Source organism: Colobus angolensis, unplaced genomic scaffold (genome assembly GCF_000951035.1).
Source record: "Colobus angolensis palliatus isolate OR3802 unplaced genomic scaffold, Cang.pa_1.0 Scaffold62, whole genome shotgun sequence".
Taxonomy (NCBI): domain Eukaryota; kingdom Metazoa; phylum Chordata; class Mammalia; order Primates; family Cercopithecidae; genus Colobus; species Colobus angolensis.
This window is the reverse complement of record NW_012119821.1, coordinates 3,188,193-3,212,410: the sequence shown is the minus strand read 5'-3', so window position 1 is coordinate 3,212,410 and position 24,218 is coordinate 3,188,193. Positions and strand designations below refer to the sequence as shown.

Genomic DNA, 24,218 nt, shown 5'->3' with positions numbered 1-24,218 from the left:
AGCATACTTTTTCCAAGTCTTCAGCTAACATGTCAGAGGAACAAAATACATTTACATGATACTTTCAATTTAGAGAGAAAAAATATTGAGCAACTTTCTGAGCTGAGTGACTCATACAATTTTAAGGACATACCACACAGATCTATGAAAGGTTAAATATTTACGTATTTCCTTAAGGATCATATTATATTCACATATCATTCCAATTTTATACAATGAAAATTCACAGTTGGGACCACTAAGTCCTAATTCAGTGATTCACAGCCAATGGATATTTTAAAAAGTACAACTTAGTAAAGGGAACTGAAGTAACTTCTGAAAGCCCACTAGCTAAAATGATCCAGACACAGCATTGCAAACTTGCAGTATGAGAGAAAAGGCCTGAACACGAAAGAGAAAGCAGGGTCTAGAGGATGGGAGGCTTCCATTGAGTAGCCAGGAGAGACCTAAAAAGTCTGAGAGCTCTTCAGCAGCTGCTGAGCACGTGGCTCTGTACAGAGAAAGAACCGGTGGGCCTCTGTGTGTTTCAGAAGGTGTAAGACATAGGTCATGAGGCTAACTCCAAAACAGCAGCTAAATGGTGACGGTGGATCCTTATGGGTTTGTCTGTGTATCTTGAGGCCTCAGCCAAGGGCCCAAATAACAGGAAACCAAATGCACTGAAAGGAAAAGATTACCTCACCTGCTTTTGGAAGAGAGTAGCTGATATTAAACAAATCCTCCAGAAAAGAGAAGGTGGGACCTGTGACGTTCAAAGCAAAGTCTGCACTTCCATTTGCAATGGCATCTTTCCGGGCCCAGATACGTATCTAAATCAAAACAGTTAAACAGTGATTAGGAAAACCAGTAGTGATTTTGTAAAGAAGCAGTCTGCTTGCTCCAATTCCCTGCTGCTGAGTCAAAGTCTTACCTTTTCAGAAGAAGCTACATAATAAAATGCTTGCATGCCTACATGTCCTGAGAAAACCCCTGAAGGCTGTTCACTAAGTTATGAACAGTGATTCCCCCGAAAGTGTATGAAAGTGTATTTCATAAAACAACCCTTGGAATGGGTCGTACCACCATCTATTCCTACAGTAAGTGTAGATTCTATAGGCATTTTGTACACTTTAGGCCCTTGCTTCCCATTTTAGGATATATTACTAATGATCTAAAACAGAATTGCACTGTGAGTGGAAGTTATATAGTATGGTACATATCAAGCATTTTTAAATCATGCAAATTTAAAATGGTTTGGCAGTTAGAACATTACTAGTCCTACTTTACTTTCAAAATTTGAAATAAGGTTAATTCTCCTAATTTAAAAAAGTTTATCAAATGTCTCATAATTTTAAAGTTGTCGAAGCAAGTAAATTAAAATTCTCTTGTTATTCTGTTGCAAAATGACACTTCCACTTTAGCAAGGAAAAGGAAATCTGCCATGTTTTGTCCGTCTTGTGTGACCACACTATTGTTTGGGTAATTGGAGCTTATTTGTGTGATTTTGGTGAGTAATATCCTGTTGTTTTAACATTAATTTTTACTGTAAATTGAAAGTATTGTAAACTCTACAAAAACAAAAGGTAAGCATTTTTTTTTTTTTTTTTTTTTGAGACGGAGTCTCGGTCTGTCGCCCCGGGCTGGAGTGCAGTGGCCGGATTTTGGTGAGTAATATCCTGTTGTTTTAACATTCTGCAAGCTCCGCCTCCCAGGTTCACGCCATTCTCCTGTCTCAACCTCCCGAGTAGCTGGGACTACAGGCGCCGCCACCTCGCCCGGCTAGTTTTTTGTATTTTTAGTAGAGACGGGGTTTCACCGTGTTAGCCAGGATGGTCTTGATCTCCTGATCTTGTGATCTGCCCATCTCGGCCTCCCAAAGGGCTGGGATTACAGGCTTGAGCCACCGCGCCCGGCCAGGTAAGCAATTTTTAACAGAATTGCTAGCATTAATGTTAAAGAACATGCATAAAACTTAAAGATCTTGGAATGAAAGTTACCAAGTGAGATAATTAAAATATTCGTCCTGTTGTGAATGCAGTTAATTTAAGGAAGAACGCTCTGCAAAACATTAGAGAAAATGCTAAGGAAATGAAAGAATCACAGTATTTACAGATTTGTACCCTCCAAGAACATATTCGTCTTACTGTGCTTTTATTTCTGCTTAAAAGTATTTCTAGAATTATGTAAATTCTGAACTACTTACATGTTTCTTATGTTTATTCTCAGGCCACACATTAACCACACTTTCCATCTCACGAAATCTTTATCTATTACTTAATGAGAAATTTGTAAACGGGTTGGACTCTATTCCAAGTGTTTATTTTCGTTCCTCTGCAGAGTGTGTAATGGACTCATTAACTCTGTAAAGCTGAGCTGTAGCCAAATGTTCACATTCCACTGACAGACTCATGCCAAACTTCAGTGTGCTGGCTAAGAACATGACTGTCTTAGGCATGCTGCATTTCCTTGTTGCTTCTATGGCAGCTGGCATCCTTTCCAGGGTGATCTTTCACCGATAAATAGATCTCATCCCTCTACAAGAATTGTTGACTGTGCGGCAGCACTTACCACAACAAGGCACTTGAGATAATGGAAGCCGAGGAATCACCTTTGGTCTGTCATTACCTATGGGAGCCATGGGGCCCATTCCTCCTTGCCAAACTCAAAGCACATGCTTCCAAATCATGCCTGAGCAGATTTAACAATATAAGCCATGCACGTTTAACTTGGCCAGTGTTATATCTGTAGATGACAAGGATCTACTAGTAATTATTCAATAGGAAAATCAGACTTGAGCCAACAGCTTACGAAGATAACAAGCTGTCATTTGCATCTAACACAGTATTATTAATTCATTAAGTTAGGAGGAGCTTTGAGAATCGCTTAGCCAACACAATATTATTAATTCATCACCAGGTTAGGAGTTGTAAAGGAGGAGTAGCTTTGAGTGATTCTTCCCTGATGAGGGGCTTGTCTCACCCACAGCTTCCTTTTCTCCACATGTCAACGGTGCAAGCCTGGAAGATCTTGGGCCCAGGAGAGTATGTTAGCGAACTACAGGGCCTGATTTTTCTCAGCTCGATGAAGTCTATGTGTCTAGAAAGAACTAGGCCTAAGGCCCACTGTGATAGGGAGTGAACCAGTATATAAAGCACTGCCAGTATAACCTCTATATTTTCCTAAAAGATTATTATAAAGGGGGTAATTGGATGAAAACTAGCACACAACTCAGAAACAGCATTGCATGCTCCAGAACTGAAGAATCCGGCAGTTCAGCTTCTGGATAGGTATGGGGACAAGCGTGACTTTATTTTAAATGCTAATCCACTATGTAACTTCTGGCTAAACTTGAGTCTAAGAGTGCCTCTAAATGTCTAGTTAACATGTTAACTCATTATGTAGAAACACCTGTTCATAGTAAGTTTCCTTCAAAAGCACCCTTGTTGTTCTGGAAATCATAGGCTGTGATGTGGCCAATTACACATTTCTTCCAGAGCATGTATGCTTTTCCCCGAAGATATAAGCCCTGGGTCTGGGGAACTGCAGAGCAAAGATCTACTTGTCTTGCAGCCAGCCAAGACCATGCTTCTGTCTTTAAGTTCCCCTAATAAAACATCCCAAACCAACAAACTAGATTTGTCTGCCTCCTTCCTCAGTCTCTCAGCTCCTTCTGCATTTGGGGGTCACTTTGTTATATGGCCCTTTCACAGAACAACAGGGATAATATTTTAACCTGCATGCACCATTTCAGCCATAGCAGTTGTTCCTGGCTGGTGTCTGTTTTGACTGGTTGATGCTCAGCAACGCTGGTTGCTAACTGTTTTGAATATCACCCCAGCTTCAAGACTCCATTAACCCTGGGATAAGTACACATCACACACTAAACCCAAACATCAAGGTGCCAGTGCAGCAGTGCTCCCCATTCTCTCCTGTCTTCTGCAAAAGCAGAAACACACTGGGAAGAGGGGGCACAGACCTTGCCTTGAGGAGTGGGTTTAATATGGAGTCTTTCCATGAAAACCTATCCAAAGAACGGCAATAGGAAATGTTATGTCCCATTCTGCAAAGCCACACTAACTTTTACAGGGCTTGGGAGAGAGAACTAGGAATCGATTTGGGATATGCAGGCATAACCACTGGATGCAGAAAAGAATAGATGAATAATCTGCAGCCAGTACACTCTTCCTTACCTACAGAATCTTCCTCACTCACCTCCTTGCCCCTTTCTGTTCTGTTGACATGGTCATAGTCACATATAACAAACGCAACTAAGTACGTTGGCATGTGGGGCGTAGTGGAAAAGGTAGTAACGGTCCATTTGCTTCCGTTCACATCTTCTTTTACAGACTGACCTAGAGAAATTTATTTTAGTTCAAATCACAGCAAATCTAAGCAATAACATGTCTTTGAAATAATTTGTCAAGTCAGTTGTCACCCAGCTACTCCTTTCCAGCTACTCCTCATAGTCTAGCAGTTCAGATTTCTCCACCTACTCCTAAGCTATCCAAAACTACATTAGGAAAATCTCAAAACAGTATCCTGGGCCTGAATCAGCATTTTGAATAATATGGGCTTGACTGAGGGCCAAATCCACGAGCACCATAAGCTTAGTCCCCAATCTGCCTCCTTTCTCTCCCACCTAATTCTATTGTTTTCTAGTCCAGCCCATTTCTCACAACACTTAATCTAGAGCTGCCCAGGCCCCATGGTAGGTCAACAAGGTGCAATTCTACTACTCTCAGGTTTCAACTAAGATTTTAGTGGAAGCAATCTGGGGCCTTTAAAGCTGAAATCACAAACCCAAATGCCTACAAGGGCCAGGCACTTGACGTGAAATGGGTTGGTGTACGCTAATAGGGAGTGGTGAGGATCATCTGAGAAGAGGCTGCAGGAGGCAGCCAACCTCCTGCTGGAGACAGCAAGACTTGCTGACCTGGGAATCTGCCTTTAGATGACCATTGTGGATGCTAAATTCCCTTTCAACTAAGGTCCTGAGACTTAAAGCCTCTTCTCAAACGTAACTGATCACTGCCATGTAAGAGCTGTAGGTCCAGTGTTGTTAGAACTTCTAAGTTTTCACATTTAAATTTTTATGTAAAATCTCTGGATATTTTAAAGTTGGAAACTGATTTAACAAAAAGAAAAAAGGCACATGAGCCAAATGAAACACAGCTGTGCACCAGATTCAGTCTAAGCCCACCGGCTTGTTATCACTAATGATCAACAGTTGAAGCCCAAACTAAGTGGCAGGCAGACTGCCTATATATAAGAACAGTATAAAACCCGCAGCTTCTAATACGAAAAGAATCAGGATTTACCATCTCCAAGATGTGGATGCTGACACATACCCCAGGTGACTGCTCTACCTAATTATAGTAGACTGTAATTGTAACATATCATAATATACTGCCTGGAAAAGCTACTGGTGTAAATGTGATTACAAAATTTATATAGACAGACAGCTAGATATAGACAGAAAGCATTACTTACCTAGCTTTGGCATGTTGGAAAGGGCCACATAACTTGGATGATGAATAATTGTAATATTAAAAGTTGCCTTCAGAGCTGGCTCATCAAAACAAGGGAAAACATACCTGGCAAATGTTGGTTCCAGCTGGGATGCTAACAGGGCCCTGAAATACATTTTGGGGGAAATTTTTATTTATTTTTATCTCAACCCAGTGGAATTAAAAAAATGTTGAGATGATGGTTTGTAAGTTAGACTGGTGTGTTAGAGGAAATTTCCTCTCATCTTCCTGACTGCCCACCCCATCACACCAACACACTCCAATTATCATGGCACCTTAGAATTCTCCTAAGACCTAAATACAAGCACACTCTTTACTTTTCAACCACAAAATAGTATTTGCTTTATTACATCATAAACCTTTAAAACCTTTTACAAACAGAATAGAAACAAATATAGCAAATATGCAACACCAGTCTTTTGAGAACCAGGTCTTTATAAAACTAGGAGTACTTCTTTGAGAATGGTCCATTGCTTTCATCTTCCACTAAAGTAAAAGTCAGTGGAAGAATGTCTACATTTTTTTTTCTTTTTCTCACATGCCTCCTCTTCTTTCTAGCTAAAAACTTACAAAAAGTTTCATTTTGGACACCCTTGGGAGTAAACAATATGGGTACATGCTGATTGAACAAAACAACTTTCAATTATATATGGGTAAATGTATCAAATCCCTACTAATTGTTCCTCTATCTCCATGGCAAAATACAAAGAGTGACATTATCCCACCACATAAAATACAAAGAGTGACATAATCCCACCACACACTGGTGACTCACAGGGAAAAGCTTAGGGACAAGAATACCCTGAGCAGACAAGAGGATGTCAGGTATACACTCTGCCACTACTGACTGAGTCTGATGACAGCATAGGTCCCAGCAAACAACTTCCTTCTCAAAACAAACAAACAAACACACACACACACACACACACACACACAGAAACCCTGCAGTCTCATTATCCCATTTGCGAAGACTTGCTTACCTGGGAACCTGTCTTTAGATGACAACTGTGGATGCTAAATTCCTTTTTCAACTAAGGTCCTGAGACTTAAAGTCTCTGATACATTTGTTTTTGCATCAGGCCCAATTCTTGAATAAATAAAAGGTGAATTCAACAAAGATATCTCAAGAGTGTATGCCATCCATTACTTACTCTTGTGATCCCTCCTTCACCATCATAAGGCTGCTGCTCGTGTAAAAATTCACACAGCTTTAGGAAGGACACTCAGAACAGTTGGCACATGCAAACACCTCTCAGTCAGCTATTTTGAGGTGTCATAACCTCATTGTATTGACAAAAACAATAATTTATAGTAAGGCCTGTTTGGCTTATTTGCTCTTGCCCACATTATTATATGCTTACTTGCATAGACTGGACTGTGGGCTCTGACATCAGCTACTTTTACTGCAAGACCCTACTCCACTCCATCTACTACCAACTGAGAAATCTTGGACAGTCACATAATCTTGTTAAGTCCCAGTTTCTCCACCTAGAAAATAATGACCCTATTTACCTTGTACTGCTGTTTGAGCTTTTAAATTATTGGTAATTAAATTTACCAATAAATCCCCTTTGAATTCTCCTATATCACTTCCAATCTCACAAATCATTCTTGATACAGATGAACTATAGAATAATTCAAAGAGGGATAAGTTACAGGATGGAATGGAGGTTCGGAAATCACTAGTTTCAGATGCATCTTTAAATGTCCCAGGGTTAGGGAAAGTGGGAATGGTTAAAGAAAAACAGAAAGAATGAATAATAACTAGTATTTAATAGCACAACACGGTGACTATAGTCAAAATAATTTAATTGTACTTTTAAAATTAACTAGAGTATAATTAGTTTGTCACACAGAGGATGTGTGACATGCTTGAGGGGATGGATACCCCATTCTCCATGATGTGATTATTATGCATTCCATGCCTACATCGAAGTATCTCATGTACCCCCACACATATATATAACTACTATTATACCTACAAAAATTAAAAATTAAAAAAAAAAATGTTCTAGGGGCTACAGCTGACCACAGGTTAAACATGAGTCATATTTGTCTCCCTAGTAAATTTGAAACTGCTAGAAATGAGAGGTTATGTATCTTTTTCTTCTGTATGAGTTGACAAAAATCTGGGTTCACAGCAATTGTGTAAGTATCTGTTTGGCCAAGAATTAATATAAAATAAAAGCAGCATGATATCAGTATATGCAAAAGAATAAAAAGTACTTTGGCAGAGTTTGTTATACTGGCATTTGTTTCATGGTTCTAGTTACTGTCTTTAAGGGGATGGGACAAAGTAGAGAAAATTCAAGCCATTGACAATATAGTGGAAAGAACAGGCATGAACAGGAAATTCAGCCACCTGAGTTCTTGCTTGGAATCTGTAAAGGCTGTTGTGTAACTTTGGGAAAGTTGCTTAACATACCACTTAAATTTTCTATAAAATGTAGATGATCTCTAAGGCCGCTCAGAACCCTAAAACTGTGATTCTAAGAGAGATTAAGATATCCAGCAAGATGGAAAAAGAGCCCATGAGTCATCTAAAGTTGGGAGAAACAACCCTCTTCCAGGTTCATGCATGGCCTTCAGGAGGTCTTTGAGCCCTCTGAAATTATACGATATTTCGTACAACTGGTGGCATATTAAAAAATACATGCTTATGTATTTTTTAAAAGCCAACAAATGCCTATTGTCTTTGTAACAGAAACTATAGGAAGTAAAGCTTGATCATACATTCTCAGCTGCCATGACCTCACAAAGCTTATGAATCTCAAAGAGGCTGCAAGGTGGGGAGCAGAGAGAAAATTAGACTCTTTAAGGAAGTGGGAAACTTTATTTTACAGATTCCAAAAGTGAACCTGGAGCGTAAAAGCAGGTGGAGATGCCAGCTTAAAGAGTCACCACTTTAGCAAATCAAACATCAAGTAAGCATCTTCCAATTCCATGATTCAGGTCTCCAAATAAGTAAAATAAAGTCTCTCAAATTTAATTCAACTATTTCCCTCCCTAGTTTTATGCAAACAAACAAAAAGTTAGGGGAAAATCCCTACAACACACAGTCTCTGGCTCTCAACCTTAACTGCAGAAGTCAGGTCTAACCAGCAGCACATATGATCTAATTATGCCACCTCGGGAACCTCACAGTGGTGCTTCCTTCCCTTTTCTCTGTGCTTTGGACTCAAGCAACCCTCTAAAGATACTCTGGCCTCAGGAAATAGAACCATTCACCAGCCTCTCCTCCCTTCAAATCTCACTGAAACATGCTATTATGGTGTCCATTAAGTCTGTGTTTAGAATTGTCAGCTGGTGAGGGAGTTAATTTGGGAGAATTTGTCTCCTTGTGGGTCAGTATTGCAGAGCAAATTTACTGCCCTCTTGTCTAGAAAGAGAATCATGGACTCACTGTTTTCTCATTCTGGAAGTGGATCATGGACTCACTGGTTTCTTTGTAGTCAAGAACCACATGACACCTTTGGAGAATAAATCTACTACCACATTAAAAAAATCTACTACATCCACTCAGTAAGCTATTTCATTCCGAATTATTTTACGAACTTTGTATGCCTACAGCTCTAGTTAACAGGTGCTGAATAGCATAGTTGGACAAGTATTAAATAAAACTCTTAGGAAAGCTGTCCTCCCACACAGTGTTTTTTACACAATAACGCACTCAGAAATCAAAATGTTTAGTAGAGCCAGATGTTACACTTACTGGACTGTGTAACATCCAGTGAACCACATCCATGTGGTTCAAGGGTTGGCTTATGAATCACGTTCATTTATTACTTGTGTAATAGAATCTGAAAACTGAAGTTTTCACCAGGCAACAAAACATAATAGATGTAAAATTCCACAGAAAGGTGCCAAAACATGTTATGAAGATTTTCAAAATAAATGGCCTTGAGAACCTGGGTTTGCCTGTTGGGCTTCTCAGCTACATGAGGGCCACAGAATAAGGGTCAGAGAATAGAGACAAAAGAGATTAGAGAAGATATCTCTTGATGGATGGGAGGGGTAAGCATTATTTTGCCAAGCTTTCCATGCTCTCAGGGAGTTGGGAGGAGGGGCAACCTTCTAACTATGGGCTTGGAGGACAGAATCCCTCAGAGAGCAGTGAAAGCGTTTCCTCAGGCTGAGAGGCTTAGAAGCCCAACTTACTTTTGAGAAAGATGAAGTTGACAGTATGGCCAAGGTCTAACTCCTACCAGGTGGGGATCTAAAAGGCATGAGAATGGCTGACTTCTTTGGAGTGCTGCTGCCCTGGGACTCACGCCAGTCTCAGGCCAGGGATGTATGAGTGTTCCTTGCAAGAGCTGTGTCCCCTACCACACAAAGTGAGCCAGTATGGGGACTGTCTTGGGTTAGAACAATAGAGCCACCTGCAGGAGTCTGGAGGAGCTTTGAGATATGCTGCTTGGTGTCTACGGGCTAAGGAAGAAGTCATGATGACTGTCAGAACAAAGAAATAGGAGAAGTTGCTGAGTCAAGGAAATTGTAGAAAAAAAGAGGGAAAACAATGAATAATCCAGGAAAATGACATCTCAAGGGGAAAATGCATCTGTAAGACCAGAATGAGAAAAAATGACAACAGTGCCAGCTCAAGTAAGAAGTCCTATGCATCACCTTTCCCTGTCACCCCAGCCCCATGGACCGCCATGGAATCAACATAGCAGCTATCAAGACAGACAAAGAACAGTAGAAATGTGAGGTAAAGAAAAGAAGGAGGACTACCACCCTCTACCTTACTGCAGACTTCCATCCTAAAAATCAGCCCAAGAGTAGGGAGTGGAGAATGGGAGAAAATGAAGGTAGGCGAGAAGGAGGTTTAACAGTAAATTAAGTTTGAAGGTTTGAATATTACACAGGACTAGATTTTCTAATTTTCACATCTAACTTATTTGTGACTTAGCTACTGTAGATCACCTGTCACCTAAGAATAAGCAGAAACTTATAGGCTGCTGGGGTCCTCATGCAGAGCAGAAAAGTTACCCCACGGACTAAATTTCCCACTGTAAAAGGACAATAGAAAAACAAAGTTGTGTTTTTACTATTCTATAAGCTGTGCTTTTTCAATATGCTAGCTATACCTATTTTCAAAAGACACAGGATTTGAATCTTTGCTGTGCAAACCATCTCCCAGAGAGAACTGCTCAGCCACATGAAATATGTGGATTTGACACTTTTATAGGATAATGAAATGACATTTTCCTCTGTGACATCAGCATCATGTGTCTGGCACTTGAGGTCTCCGACCTTGTTTTGAGACTTACAAATTCTTTTCCTAATACTGCTCAGATTTCTCTCCTGTATGTCATACCCTAGGCACCATGCCAGGTTTCCTAGCATAAACAGCAACTGCAAGGAAGCCTGTTTCTACTGTCTGTTCACTCTGCCCATACCTGCACAAATTCATTGATTTTAATCATGCTGCTTTCACCTTTATTTGGCACTACAAAATATCCTAATTTTCACCAACTATTTCACACTTTCCTTATTTGATCTTGATCATTCTATTTTCATTTCTTTAAATATCTTTCAGTTCCTTCTTTTCTTTAATCAAGGGAATGCTAGACTCAAAAATGCAAGAAGTATTCTGGGAATCTTTGAACAAAAATGGGATTATATGAGTTCTCTTATTAAATTTCGAAAGTGAAGAGACCTTAAAGAGTCCCACCATCTTAATTTACAGATGTAAAACTGACTCCCCACGAGTTTATGCAACTGATTAGACAACCAGCAAAGTGCACAGTGGTACCAGAATCAAGGCTCCAGCTCCCAAGCCTGGGGTCCTTTCCAATGCATTGCCTGCTTTGAAGTACATAATGTAATAAATACTAAAACTAAACTAAACTAAGATGTCATGAAGATGACTAGTGATTAACTTTATAATTAATAGCATTCCCAAATCTAAAGATAATGAGACTTCTGTTTGCCACCACAAAGGAGTAACATAGGCTCAAATCAGCCTTCTGCTAAAAACAGTTTTAAAACTTGACAAAATATATAAAACAACTATTTCAGACACACGATAACCAGAAGCACAGGACTGTGATCCTCAAGAGAAGAGAAACAAACAAGGCAAAGGCTCCAATTACCCTGTTTTTCTGCCTTGAAGCAGTTTCTAAACTGCAGCACAGGAAATAGAAACTGAAACAATTCAGTGGTCTCACTGAGTTGAAGAGACAGACGTTAGAGTTCAGGGACACCTAGACAGCTGGAATTTGCAGAGTAGAGTATAAGAGAAGAGGTAACTATGCAGAGAAAGACTTCCAGAAATCTGCATAGGATTCCCCTCAAATCTTTGGTCAAATATTAATCATCATGAGGTCAGGCAAAGAGAAGCTGTTGGGGAAAGAATACGTACCAGGGAAAGGTAAGCTGAACACCTCCCAGAGTTCACATACTGTTTGGAGTTGTGGAATTTTCTCAAGCCAGAGTATTGAAATCTTCAAAATATATAGATTATTCAACAGAAGGAGTCCAGATGGGTGATGCCTGAGTAATGACCTAAAGTAGCCCTACAGCAAAGGCTTCTTTAGAGTCATTCTCAAAGAGCTTAAAAACATGGCTCAAGAGAATCAAACAAGGATCAACAGGATCACCAAGTAACTTCAGATACTATACAAAAGGGCCAGCATTCACTAAGCAATATAAGCAAATCCAGCATTCAACAACATAAAAGTTAAAACGTCAGGCATTCAATAAAAAAATGAGAAAATACCCAAACATTTGGAAAGCAAATAATGCAGTTCTAATAACACAGGAGTCACCGATGAATCAAAATGGAAATTAGAAAGTATTCTGAACTACCAAAAAAAGAAACAACATAACATCATTTGTGGCATGGCATTAAAGCAATAGTTAGGGGGGAAATTTATCATATTAAATGCCTATCTGAGAAATAAAAGGGTATTAAAGTAATGAGTTTGTGTCAACCATAATATAGAAAAAGTAAAAATAAAGGCCAAAGTAAGAAGAAGGGGATAATAAAGATCAAAATATAAATCGTTGAAATAAAAAACAAAAAATCAATAGAGAAAATCAATGAAGCCAAAAACTGATTCTACAAGAAGATTAGTAAAATAGATAAATCTTGACACAAGTCCTACAACAGCACTGTCAGGTAGTGCAGAGCTGGTCAGATGCACTTACTCTCATCTAACCAAAAAGTAGGAGCCAATGCCATTACCTGGGTTGTTGCTACCTGGCGAAGCTCAACAGTATCCTGAGCACCAGAGAGGAGGTTGGCAGAGGAATGGAATCAAAGAGGTTGTGAAGGATATAGGGGTGGCAGAAGTGGCACCAAAGAGACCCCTCTATATCCCTGGAGGCTGTAGCCGCTAGTCACTGGGAGCCACTGCTCTGTTTCAGATTGAAGAACGACTTAGTTGGTGCAGTGATCAGTCATGGTGGGTCAAAAATAAAGGATAGCCAAAGCACAACAAACATCAAAATCCAAGTAATAAAAGGACATCTGGAATCATTAGTCAACATTTTTGGCAGCAAGGCGATGCAAACAAAAGCAAAACTAGTAATAGATAAATGTGTTTTTTAAAAAAGCAAATTACAATTCAGAACGCAGAATTGATTTATCACCAATTGAGAAAACCTTTTACAAAGAGTCAACAACAAGTTCAATATCCCAAGTGCAAGTAGACAACTGGAGGAAGGAAAATTTTAATATAGTGTGTGATGACTTGAAAAATGATAAGAAACATCCTATCCCCAATTCTACCTGCACATTTGATGATGCCTTTCAATGTTATTCTGAAGTTATGGAAAACATTAAAAAGGCAGGTTTTCAAAAACCAACACCTATTCAGTCACAGACATGGCCAATTACTCTGCAAGGAAAAGATCTAAGAGGGGTAGCCCAAACTGGGACAGGAAAGACATTATGCTATTTAATGCCTGGAGATATTCATCTGGACTTCCAACACATAGAGGAAAAAGGAATAGACCCGCATGTTAGTCCTTATGTCTACTCAGGAGCTAACTCTTTAAGTGGAAGCTGAGTGATGCAATAAAAGTTTAGAAGTATTTGTGTATATGGTGGTGGAGATGGAGACAAAGAAATAGAAGACCTTAGGAAAGGTACTGATATCATAATTGCAACTCCCAAAAGACTGAATGATCTGCAAATGAATAACTTTGTCAGCCTGCGAAGTATAACCTACTTGATTTTCGATGAAGCAGACAAGATGCTGGACATGGGGTTTGAACCCAAGATAATGAAGATTTTGTTAGACGTGCACCCAGATAGGCAGAATATTATGACCAGGCAACTTGGTCATATTCAGTTCATTGACTCATACAATCTTATTTGAAAGAGCCCATGCTTGTCTACGCTGGTACACTGGATCTGGTTGCCATAAGTTTAGTGAAGCAAATATAATGATCACCACAGAGGAAGAAAAATGAATTTATATCTAAAGTTTTCTAGACAGTATTTCACCCAGAGACAAAGTGATTGTCTTCATTTCCCAAAAGGCAGTTGTAGATCATTTATCAAGTGACCTAATACTTGGAAATACATCAGTAGAGTGTCTGCATGGTGATACAGAACAGAGAGATTGGTCGGGAGAGAGCATTGGAGAATTTTAAAATAGGTCAAGTGAATATTAATTGCTACTGACATAGCCTCCTGAGGTCTTGATGTCCATGATATTACAGATATATATAATTACAATTTTCCATGGAACACTGAAGAATATGTACACTAAATAGGGTGCACAGGAAGAGCCGGAAGGACTGGAGTGTCAATTACACCTGTGACTAGAAATGATTTGTGGGTTGCCACCAAATTGATTAATATTTCAGAAACAGCAAACCAGAGTGTTCCAAAGGAGTTAGCATTAATGGCTGAGAGACACGAGGCACATCAACAACTAAAAAGGAAATGGGGAGACTTCAAGGAAGGCCCAATAAGTTTTATTAAGATCTTTTGTTGAAAAGTGTTACTAGCTTACCAGATGTAAAACTTTAATAACACATATACCTTCAAATGCCTGCTTTCTTAAACTACGCTTCATTAGTGTTTATACTGCAATCGGCATTACCTCTAAGAGTTTTTAACATAATAAATTGTTAGGTGTTACTCTTTCACTACTACCTAAAGTCTAGTGAATGTATCTTTAGAGTTGGTACGTGTATAGATTGGTATAACCTCCTATGAACAACTTGGTAATGTATAAATTATAAATACATAGGCCTTTTGATCTGGCAATTTCTCTTCTATGAATGCATTCTACAAGTATGTCTAAAATATTTGTATATCAAAAGACTAACTGAAATGTCTAGAAAGGGACTAGATGAAGTATTAAAAGCAAAGAACTTTCTACTATGATGGTGGGCTGAGTTAAAACAGTAAACCTTACCTCCTACTTCAAACTCAACAAAAATGCTAGATAAAGTATTTTTGAAAAAGGTGTTCCCAAAGCTGGGTTATGAATGGGGGCTTATTATATTCTGTATATGTTTAAAGAATTTTCCGTAATAAAAAGTTCATATTTACCAGCCTGAAAAAAGATAAATCTCAAGGCAGACCAAATAAAATTATTGAATATTAGAAGTAGAAGAAACCTATGAAAGCTGAAGAAATTGGTTAGACAACTAGTAAGTGTTAGAGTGGTACTAGATAAGGGCTCCAGCTCCCAAAGAGAGAAGACACAAATTTCCAATATCAGGAATAAAAGAGGTGATGTCACTACAGAGTTTATAGATGTTTAAAATAATAAGGAAATATTTTGAACAATTTTGTACTTATACATTTGGCAACTTTGATTAAATGGATGAGTTTCTAGAAAGAGACAAACTACCTTAGTATACGAATGAAGAAATAGATAACCTAAATAACCCTGTATCTATTAAATAAATTTAACTTATAGTTAAGAACCATCCCACAAAGAATTTCCAGGCCCAGGTAGCCTCATGCGTTAAATTCAATCAGAAGGTTAAGGAAGAAATATTACCAATTTTATATAAATCCTTTCTGAAAATCAAGGAAAAGAGAGTACTTCTGAATGCAATATTTGAAGCCAGTGTTACTTTGACATCAAAATCGGACAAATACATTGCAAGAAAACTACAACTACAAGTCAATAACTCTCATGAACATAGAACAAAAAGTCTAAGCAAAATTTTAGCAAATCAAATCTAATAATATATAAAAAGGCTAATGCATCAAGAACAATTGGAATTTATTTCAAAAATTCAAGGTAGACTGGGTGCAGTGGCTCATGCCTGTAATTCCAACACTTTGGGAGGCCAAGGGAGATGGATTGCTTGAGCTCAGGAGTTTGAGACCAGCCTGGGCAACATGGCAAAACCCTATCCCTACTAAAAATACAAAAAAATTAGCTAGGCATGGCAGCATGTGCCTGTAGTCTCAGCTACTCAGGAGGCCGAGGTAGGAGAATCACCTGAGCCCTGGAAGTCAAGGCTGCAGTGAGCTGTGATTGCACCACTGCACTCCAGCCTGGGTACCAGAAGTGAGACACTGAAAAAAAAAAAATGGAAGGCTAGTTTATCATTAGAAAATCAAATTAATTTACCATATTAACAAATTAAGTAATAAAAACTATATAATCATCTCAAAAGATGCAGAATACACATTTGAAAAAATATAACATCCATTCCTGATCACAGCTCTCAGAAAATTATAAATAAAAGGAAATGTTCTCAACCTAATGAAAAGAATCTACCAAAAAAAAAACCTTACAGGAAAAATCATAATTAATAATTAATGGTAGAAGACTGAATGCTTTCACCCTACAATAAGAAATGAGACTAGAATATCTTTACTTACTTTTCTATTCAACACTGTATTAGAGGCTCTAGACATTGCAATAAGGCAAGAAAAATAAACAAAAGGCATCAAAACTAAATAGAAGTAAAACCGTCTTTATTTAAGACAGTATGACAACATATGTAGAGAATTTAATGGAAAATTAAAAGCTTTTTTTAAAATAAAAAGATGCTAAATGAAGAAGTGATCTAGCAATGTTGTAGCATACAAGATCAATAAGCAAAAATTAATTAGCAACAAACAATTAGAAATTGGAATTCTTAAAAATATCATTAACAATAGATATTTAAAATATAAAATATCTAGGAATGAATCTGACAAAATATGTGCAAGATATATACAGTGAAAAATATAAAACCTGAATTCATAAAATAGTTATGAACCTATTTTTCAGTTGTGGTTTGTCTTTGTATTCTTTTAACAGTGTCTTTCAAAGAGCAGAAGATTTACATTTTAATGAAGCTCAGTTTATCAATGTTTCCTTATATATATCAAGCTTTTGATGTTGTATCTATGAAAACATTGTCTATCCCAAGCTCATATGAATTTTCATCTGAATTAATAAAAATACTTTAATTTACAACTGAATTCATAAAAAGACTTATTCATGAATATTCCTGGAAACTATTTGTAACAGCTCAAAACTGAGTAAACAAGACCTAAATAAGTAGAGAGATATACCATATTTATGGGTTAGAAGATTCAATATTTTTAACATTTGAATTCCCCTCAAATTTTTCTATAGAGTCAACATAATCTTAGTCAAGATCCCCGCAGGTGCTTTTTTTTCTTTATTTAATAGATATTAACCAGCTAATTCTAAAATTAATATGGAAACGCAAAGGACCTAGAATATCGTAAATAACTGGAAAAACGTTGGTAGATGAATAATATCTAGTTTCAAGATTTATTACAAAGCTATAATAATCAAGACAATACAGATTTGGCATAAAAATACACAAATAGATCAATAGAACAGGCTAGACAATCAAAAAATATACCATATATTTATGAAAAACTGACTTGTTTTACAAAAGTACAGACACAACTCAGTACAGATAGCGTAGACTTTTTAACAAATGGCAGTGGTACAGTTCAATGCCCATATGCAAATAACTCTTTAATCCATACCTCACACCATATGCAAAAATTAACTCAAAATGGATCATACATCTAACTATAAAACTTCTGAAAGAAGGCATAGAAGAAAATTTGTACGAGCTTGGGATAGATAATGTTTTCATAGATACAACACCAAAAGCCTGATATATATAAGGAAACACTGATAAACTGAACTTCACTAAAATGTAAAACTTCTGCTGTTTGAAAGATACTATTAAAAAAATACAAAGACAAGCCACAACTGAAAAATTATTTGCAAATCATGTATTTGAGAAAAGATCCTCTCTAAATTCAAGAGTAAGAAAACAAACAGCACAAGAGAAAAATGGACTGAAGATTTTATCAGACATTTTGCTAAAATGGATGGATAACAAATAGTTATAGGAAGTGATGCACAACATTTTTAGTCATTAGGAAAATATAAATTAAAACCATAATAAAGAACACTATACACCTATTAGAATGGCTAAAATGAAAAAATCTGGCAATACCAAGTGCTGATAAGGATTTGGAACAACTAGAATTCTCCCATATGTTGATAAAAATTTTAAATGACCAAATTTCTTGGAAAACAGTTTTGCATTTTCTTAAAAAACTAAATATTCATATGATTTAACCACTCCACTCTTAGGTATTTACTCAAGAAAAATGAATTCATAAAAAGACTTGTATATGAGTATTCCTGGAAGCTTTATTTGTAAACAGCTCAAAACTGAAAACAACCAAAATGTCTTGGTAATTTGTTGGATAAACAAATTGTGTTATATCAATACAATGAAATGCTATCAGTAACACAAAAGAACAGACACACCCAAAAAGAATGTACTTCAGATGGGCGTTGTGGCTCACTCCTGTAACCCCAGCCCTTTGGGAGGCCAAGGCAAGAGGATCACAAGGTCAGAAGATCGAGGTCATCTTGGCCAACATGGTGAAACTCCATCTCTACTGAAATACAAAAAAAAATTAGCCAGGTGTGGTGGTGTGCACTTGTAATCCCAGCTACTTGGGAGGCTGAGGCAGGGAAATCACTTGGACCCATGAGGCGGAGGTTGCAGTGAGCTCAGATTGCGCCACTGTACTCCATCCTGGCGACAGAGCAAGACTCCGTCTAAAAGAAAAAAAAAAAAAAGAATGTATTTCAAAGTAATTCTACTGAACGAAAGAAGTTAGACATGAGAGTGCATATTGTATGATTCTATTAATATAAAACACTACAAAATGCAAATTAATCTACAGAAAGCAGATCCATAGTTGCCCGAAGATAAGAAGGTTACAGTGATGTAGAAAGGAGAGATTATAAAGAGCAGAAGAAACTTTTGGACATGATGAATATGTTTATTAATGCTGATTGTAGTGGTGGTTTCACCACCACATATGCATACATATGCCAAAACTTACCAAGTTTTACACTTTAAATATGTGCAGTATATTGTATGTCAGTTATACTTTAATAAAGCTGTTTTAAAAATCACTAGAAATATAAAGCAGCAAGAAAATGTGTATGATAACCCAGGGAAAAGAAGTCAATAGAAAAAAACAAAAAATGACAGAGATGCTAAACTTAGCAGCTAAGAACATTAAAACAGCTATTATAAATATGTCTAATATGCTCAAGGATATTAAAAATGAACATTATGAAGAATGGTATGAAAGATATGAGAATGTAGAAATGTTAAAGATAAAAATTGCAGTATCCTTTTTTTTTTTTTTTTGAGATGGAGTCTCACTCTGTTGCCCAGGCTGGAGTGCAGTGGCATGATCTCAGTTCACTGCAACCTCCGCCTCCCAAGTTCAAGTGATTCTCCTGCCTCAGTCTCCTGAGTAGCTGGGACTACAGGTAAATGCCACCACACCCGGCTAATTTTTTGTCTTATTTTTAGTAGAGATGAGGTTTCACTGTGTTAGCCAGGCCTCGATCTCCTGACCTCATGATCCACCTGCCTCAGCCTCCCAAAGTGCTGGGACTACAGGCGTGAGCCACCATACCAGGCCAAAAATTACAATATCTTAAATGACATTTCACTGGATGAGACTAAAAGCAAACTAAACACTGCAGACGAAAATAATTAATGAAATTGAAGACAAAACAATGGGAACTATCCAAAATCAAACACACAGAGAAAACATACTAAAAAACAATGAAAAGAACCTCAGGACGTGCCTGTAATGTCAGGCAGCCTAACAGGTAATTGGAGTGCCAGAATAAGAGGAGAAAAAAAAGTACAAAACAGGAAAAAAAAATGAATAGGCCGGGCGCGATGGCTCAAGCCTGTAATCCCAGCACTTTGGGAGGCCGAGATGGGCGGATCACGAGGTCAGGAGATCGAGACCATCCTGGCTGACACGGTGAAACCCCATCTCTACTAAAAATACAAAAAATTAGCCGGGCGAGGTAGCGGCGCCCCTAATCCCAGCTACTCGGGAGGCTGAGGCAGGAGAATGGCGGGAACCCGGGAGGCGGAGCTTGCAGTGAGCTGAGATCTGGCCACTGCACTCCAGCCCGGGCAACAGACCGAGACTCTGTCTAAAAAAAAAAAAAAAAAAAAATTAATAATGGTTGAAAGTTTTTCCAAATGTGAAGAAAACCTTAAACTCGCAGATACAAGAAGCTCAGTGAACCCCAAAACAGGACAAACCAGGGCTCTCTTATTTCCTTAAGACATGAGAACTAAGACACTTCCTCCTGTACACAAAGGCTATATTGAGAAAGGGGAAAGAAAGAGGCCTCTTGAAAGGAGAAGACTTTTTGAATTCATCAGATGATGTGACTTGTGACTTGTGAACCATTCCTTCATAATAGTCAAGGCTTAGTGCTTTCCATTGATGATGGGGCCCTCATCTGGGCTACTGCTTGAATGGCCAGGTCTCTGAGCCTGGTTGTAATTCCTTTCGAAGTCACATCTTGGATAACCAGTCACACTGGTTCTACTCTATAGAACTTTCCTCCATGGGACTTTGTTTAACTGCATATCCCAGCTTGGCCTCCTTCCTTTCTCAGTCATGCTTGCCCATTCTCCAGCTGATTTTTCCTGGGAATACTTACTGAAAAATTACTTTTCTAGAAAAATTTGTCTGAGGGTTATACCTTGTCAGAAGGAGGAGGGGAGAAAGTAGACTCTTGCTTTCTCCATTTGTTCTTTTCTCTGTCTTCCCCCACCTTCCTCCCTGCATTAGAAGGACTGTCCACTCTCCTCTATTATATAGCAAGGGCTGTTATCAAAAAGGGTAGGGGGGGCGGGGCACGGTGGCTCACGCCAGTAATCCCAGCACTTTGGGAGGCCGAGAAGGGCAGATCATGAGATCAGGAGATCGAGACCATCCTGGCTAACACGGTGAAACCCGTCTCTACTAAAAACACAAAAAATTAGCCAGGTGCGGTGGCAGGCACCTGTAGTCCCAGCTACACGGCAGGCTGAGGCAGAAGAATGGTGTGAATCTGGGAGGCCGAGCTTGCAGTGAGCCGAGATTGCGCCACTGCACTCCAGCCTGGGTGACAGAAGGAGACTCAGTCTCAAAAAAAAAAAAAAAAAAAGGGTGGGGGACCAGATGGGCACCTGTCCTTCTAGCTAGTCAGGAGGCTGAGACAAGAGGATCACTTGGGCCTGAGAGTTTGAGGCTGCAGTGAGCTATGATCATGCCCCTGCACTCCAGCGTGGGTGACAGAGTGAGATCTTATCTCTGAAAAAAAAAAAAAAAGGCTGGGGAACTAAGGCTGTCTCAATATTTTCAAAAATCAATCAATATAATACCCATATTAACAGGCTTAAGAAGAAAACAAATCACACGATTATATCAATTTATGCAGAAAAAGTGTTAGAAAAATTCAACATGCATTCATGCAAAAAAAACTCTCAGAAAAAAACATGAATAGAAGACAATGTTCTCAACCTGATAAAAAACATATACAGAAACCTACATTTAATATTATACTCAGTAGTAAAGGCTAAAAACTTTCCCCCTAAAATGAGGAGAAAAAAGCAAGAATGTTCATTTTTACCACTCATGTTTAACATAGTGCTGGAAGTTTTAGCCAACACAATAAGGCAGGAAAAGAAAATAAATGGCAGATAGATTGAAATGGAAGAAATAAAACTGTATCTATTTGTAGACAACATGATGGTCTATGTAGACAATTCCAAAGGCTCTACAAAATGAAAAACACAAAGCTCTAGATCTCATGAGTTCAGCAAGGGAACAGGATACAAGAACAACATACTAGGCAGTTTTTCTATATAGTAGCAACAGACATGTAGAAATCCAAAATTAAACATATAATACCATATACTATTTCTGAAATAAACTTAAATATTTGAGTGTGAATCTAACAAAACGTGTAGGCTTTGTATGCTAAAAATGATAAAATTCTGATGAAATAAATCAAAGATCTAAATAAATGGACATTTCATGCTCATAGAATGGAAGATTAAGGATAGCAAAGCTATCAATTCTCCCTAAATTTACATAAAGGTTTAACATAGGTCTTATCAAAATCCTAATAAGATTTTTAGTAGCTGTATATAAGAATATCATAAAATATATAAGGAATGGCAAAGGAACTAAAATAGTTAAAACAATTCTAAGAAAAGAAGACAATTTCAAGACAATGTATAACTACAGTAAGCAAGACTATGTAGTACTGGCAGAGGAATCAACACCTATATTGATGAACAGAATAGAGAATCCAGTAATAGTGTGGCCAACAGATTTTTGACAAAGGTGCAAAAGCAATTCAATAGTGGGAAGATAGTCTTTTCAACAAACAATGCTGGAAAAAAAATGGATATCCAGAGGCAAAAGAATTAACCCCAACCTAAACATAACATCTTAAAAAATTATCTCAAAGTGGATTATAGATTTAAATGTAAAACACTTTTGGAAGACAATATAGAAAATCTGCAGAACCTAGGGCTTGGTGAAGAGTTCTCAGGCATGACACCAACAGCATGACCCATTAAAAAATAGACAAACTGGAAACTGGGCACCAAGATGGCCGAACAGGAACAGCTCCAGCCTCCAGCTCCCAGCGTGAGCGACACAGAAGATAGGTGATTTCTGCATTTCCAACTGAGGTACCGGGTTCATCTCACTGGGGTGTGTTGGACAGTGGGTGCAGCCCAATGAGCAAGAGACGAAACAGGGTGAGGCATTGCCTTACCTGGGAAGAGCAAGGGGGAAGGGAATTCCCTTTCCTAGCCAAGGGAAACCGTGACACACAACACCTGGAAAATCGGCTCACTCCCACCCTAATACTGGGCTTTACCAAGGGTCTTAGCAAATGGCACACCAGGAGATTATACTCTGCGCCTGGCTCAGAGGGTCCCATACCCACAGGGCCTCCCTCATTGCCAGCACAGCAGTCTGAGATCTAACTACAAGGCAGCAGTGAGGCTGGGGGAGGGGCGCCTGCCATTGCTGGGGCTTAAGTAGGTAAACAAAGCAGCCAGGAAGCTCCAACTGGGTGGAGCCCACCATAGCTCAAGGAGGCCTGCCTGCCTCTGTAGATTCCACCTCTGAGGACAGGACATAGCCAAAAAAAAGGCAGCAGAAACCTCTGCAGATGTAAATATCCCTGTCTGACAGCTTTGCAGAGAGTAGTGGTTCGCCCAGCATGGAGTTTGAGACCTGAGAATGGACAGACCATCTGCTCAAGTGGGTCCCTGACCTCCCCATAGCCTAACTGGGAGACATTCCCCACTAGGGGCAGACTGACACCTCACACCTCACAGGGTCGGGTACACCTCTGAGATGAAGCTTCCAGAGGAATGATCAGACAGCAACATTTGCTGTTCAGCAATATTCACTCTTCTGTAGCCTCCGCTGCTGATACCCAGGCAAACAGGGTCTGGAGTGGACCTCTAGCAAACTCCAACACACTTACAGCTGAGGGTCCTGGCTGTTAGAAGGGAAAATAACAAACAGAAAGGACATCCACACCAAAACCCCATCTGTACGTCACCATCGTCAAAGACCAAAGGTAGATAAAACCACAAAGATGGGGGAAAAGCAGTGCATAAAAGCTGGAAATTCTAAAAATCAGAGTGCCTTTCCCCCTCCAAAGGAGTGCAGCTCCTCACCAGCAATGGAACAAAGCTGGATGGAGAATGACTTTGAAGAGTTGAGAGAAGAAGGCTTCAGACAATCAAACTTCTCCAAGCTAAAGGAGGAATTACAAACCTAGTGGAAAGAAACTAAAACCTTGAAAAAAGATTTGACGAATGGCTAACCGGAATAACCAATGTAGAGAATTCCTTAAACAACCTGATAGTGATGAAAACCATGACACAAGAAATACGTGACAAATGCACAAGCTTCAGTAACCGACTTGATCAATTAGAAGAAAGGATATCAGTGATTGAAGATCAAATGAATGAAATCAAGCGAGAAGAGAAGTTTAGAGAAAAAAGAGTAAAAAGAAATGAACAAAGCTTCTGTGAAATATGGGACTATGTGAAAAGACCAAATCTATGTCTGATTGGGGTGCCTGAAAGTGAAAGGGAGAATGGAACGAAGTTGGAAAACACTCTGCAGGATATTATCCAGGAGAACTTCCCCAACCTAGTAAGGCAGGCCAACATTCAAATTCAGGAAATACAGAGAACACCACAAAGCTATTCCTTGAGAAGAGCAACTCCAAGACACATAATTGTCAGATTCACCAAAGTTGAAATGAAGGAAAAAATGTTAAGGGCAGCCAGAGAGAAAGGTCAGGTTACCCACAACAGGAAGACCATAAGACTAACAGTGGATCCCTCGGCAGAAACTCTACAAGCCAGAAGAGAGTG

The 24,218-nt window shown here is 38.7% G+C and overlaps 1 protein-coding gene across 1 annotated transcript in view; it reads right to left on the bottom strand.

Annotated features, from left to right (window-relative positions):
* Positions 1-24,218, bottom strand: part of LVRN (laeverin) — a 73,302-nt gene that overhangs the window by 39,432 nt on the left and 9,652 nt on the right. Inside the window, exons 2-4 of the mRNA XM_011963668.1 lie at positions 5,470-5,612; positions 4,192-4,331; positions 683-809 (exon numbers count right to left, since the gene is read on the bottom strand). Coding sequence (XP_011819058.1) covers positions 683-809; positions 4,192-4,331; positions 5,470-5,612 — 410 coding nt within the window. The remainder of the gene's footprint in view (positions 1-682; positions 810-4,191; positions 4,332-5,469; positions 5,613-24,218) is intronic.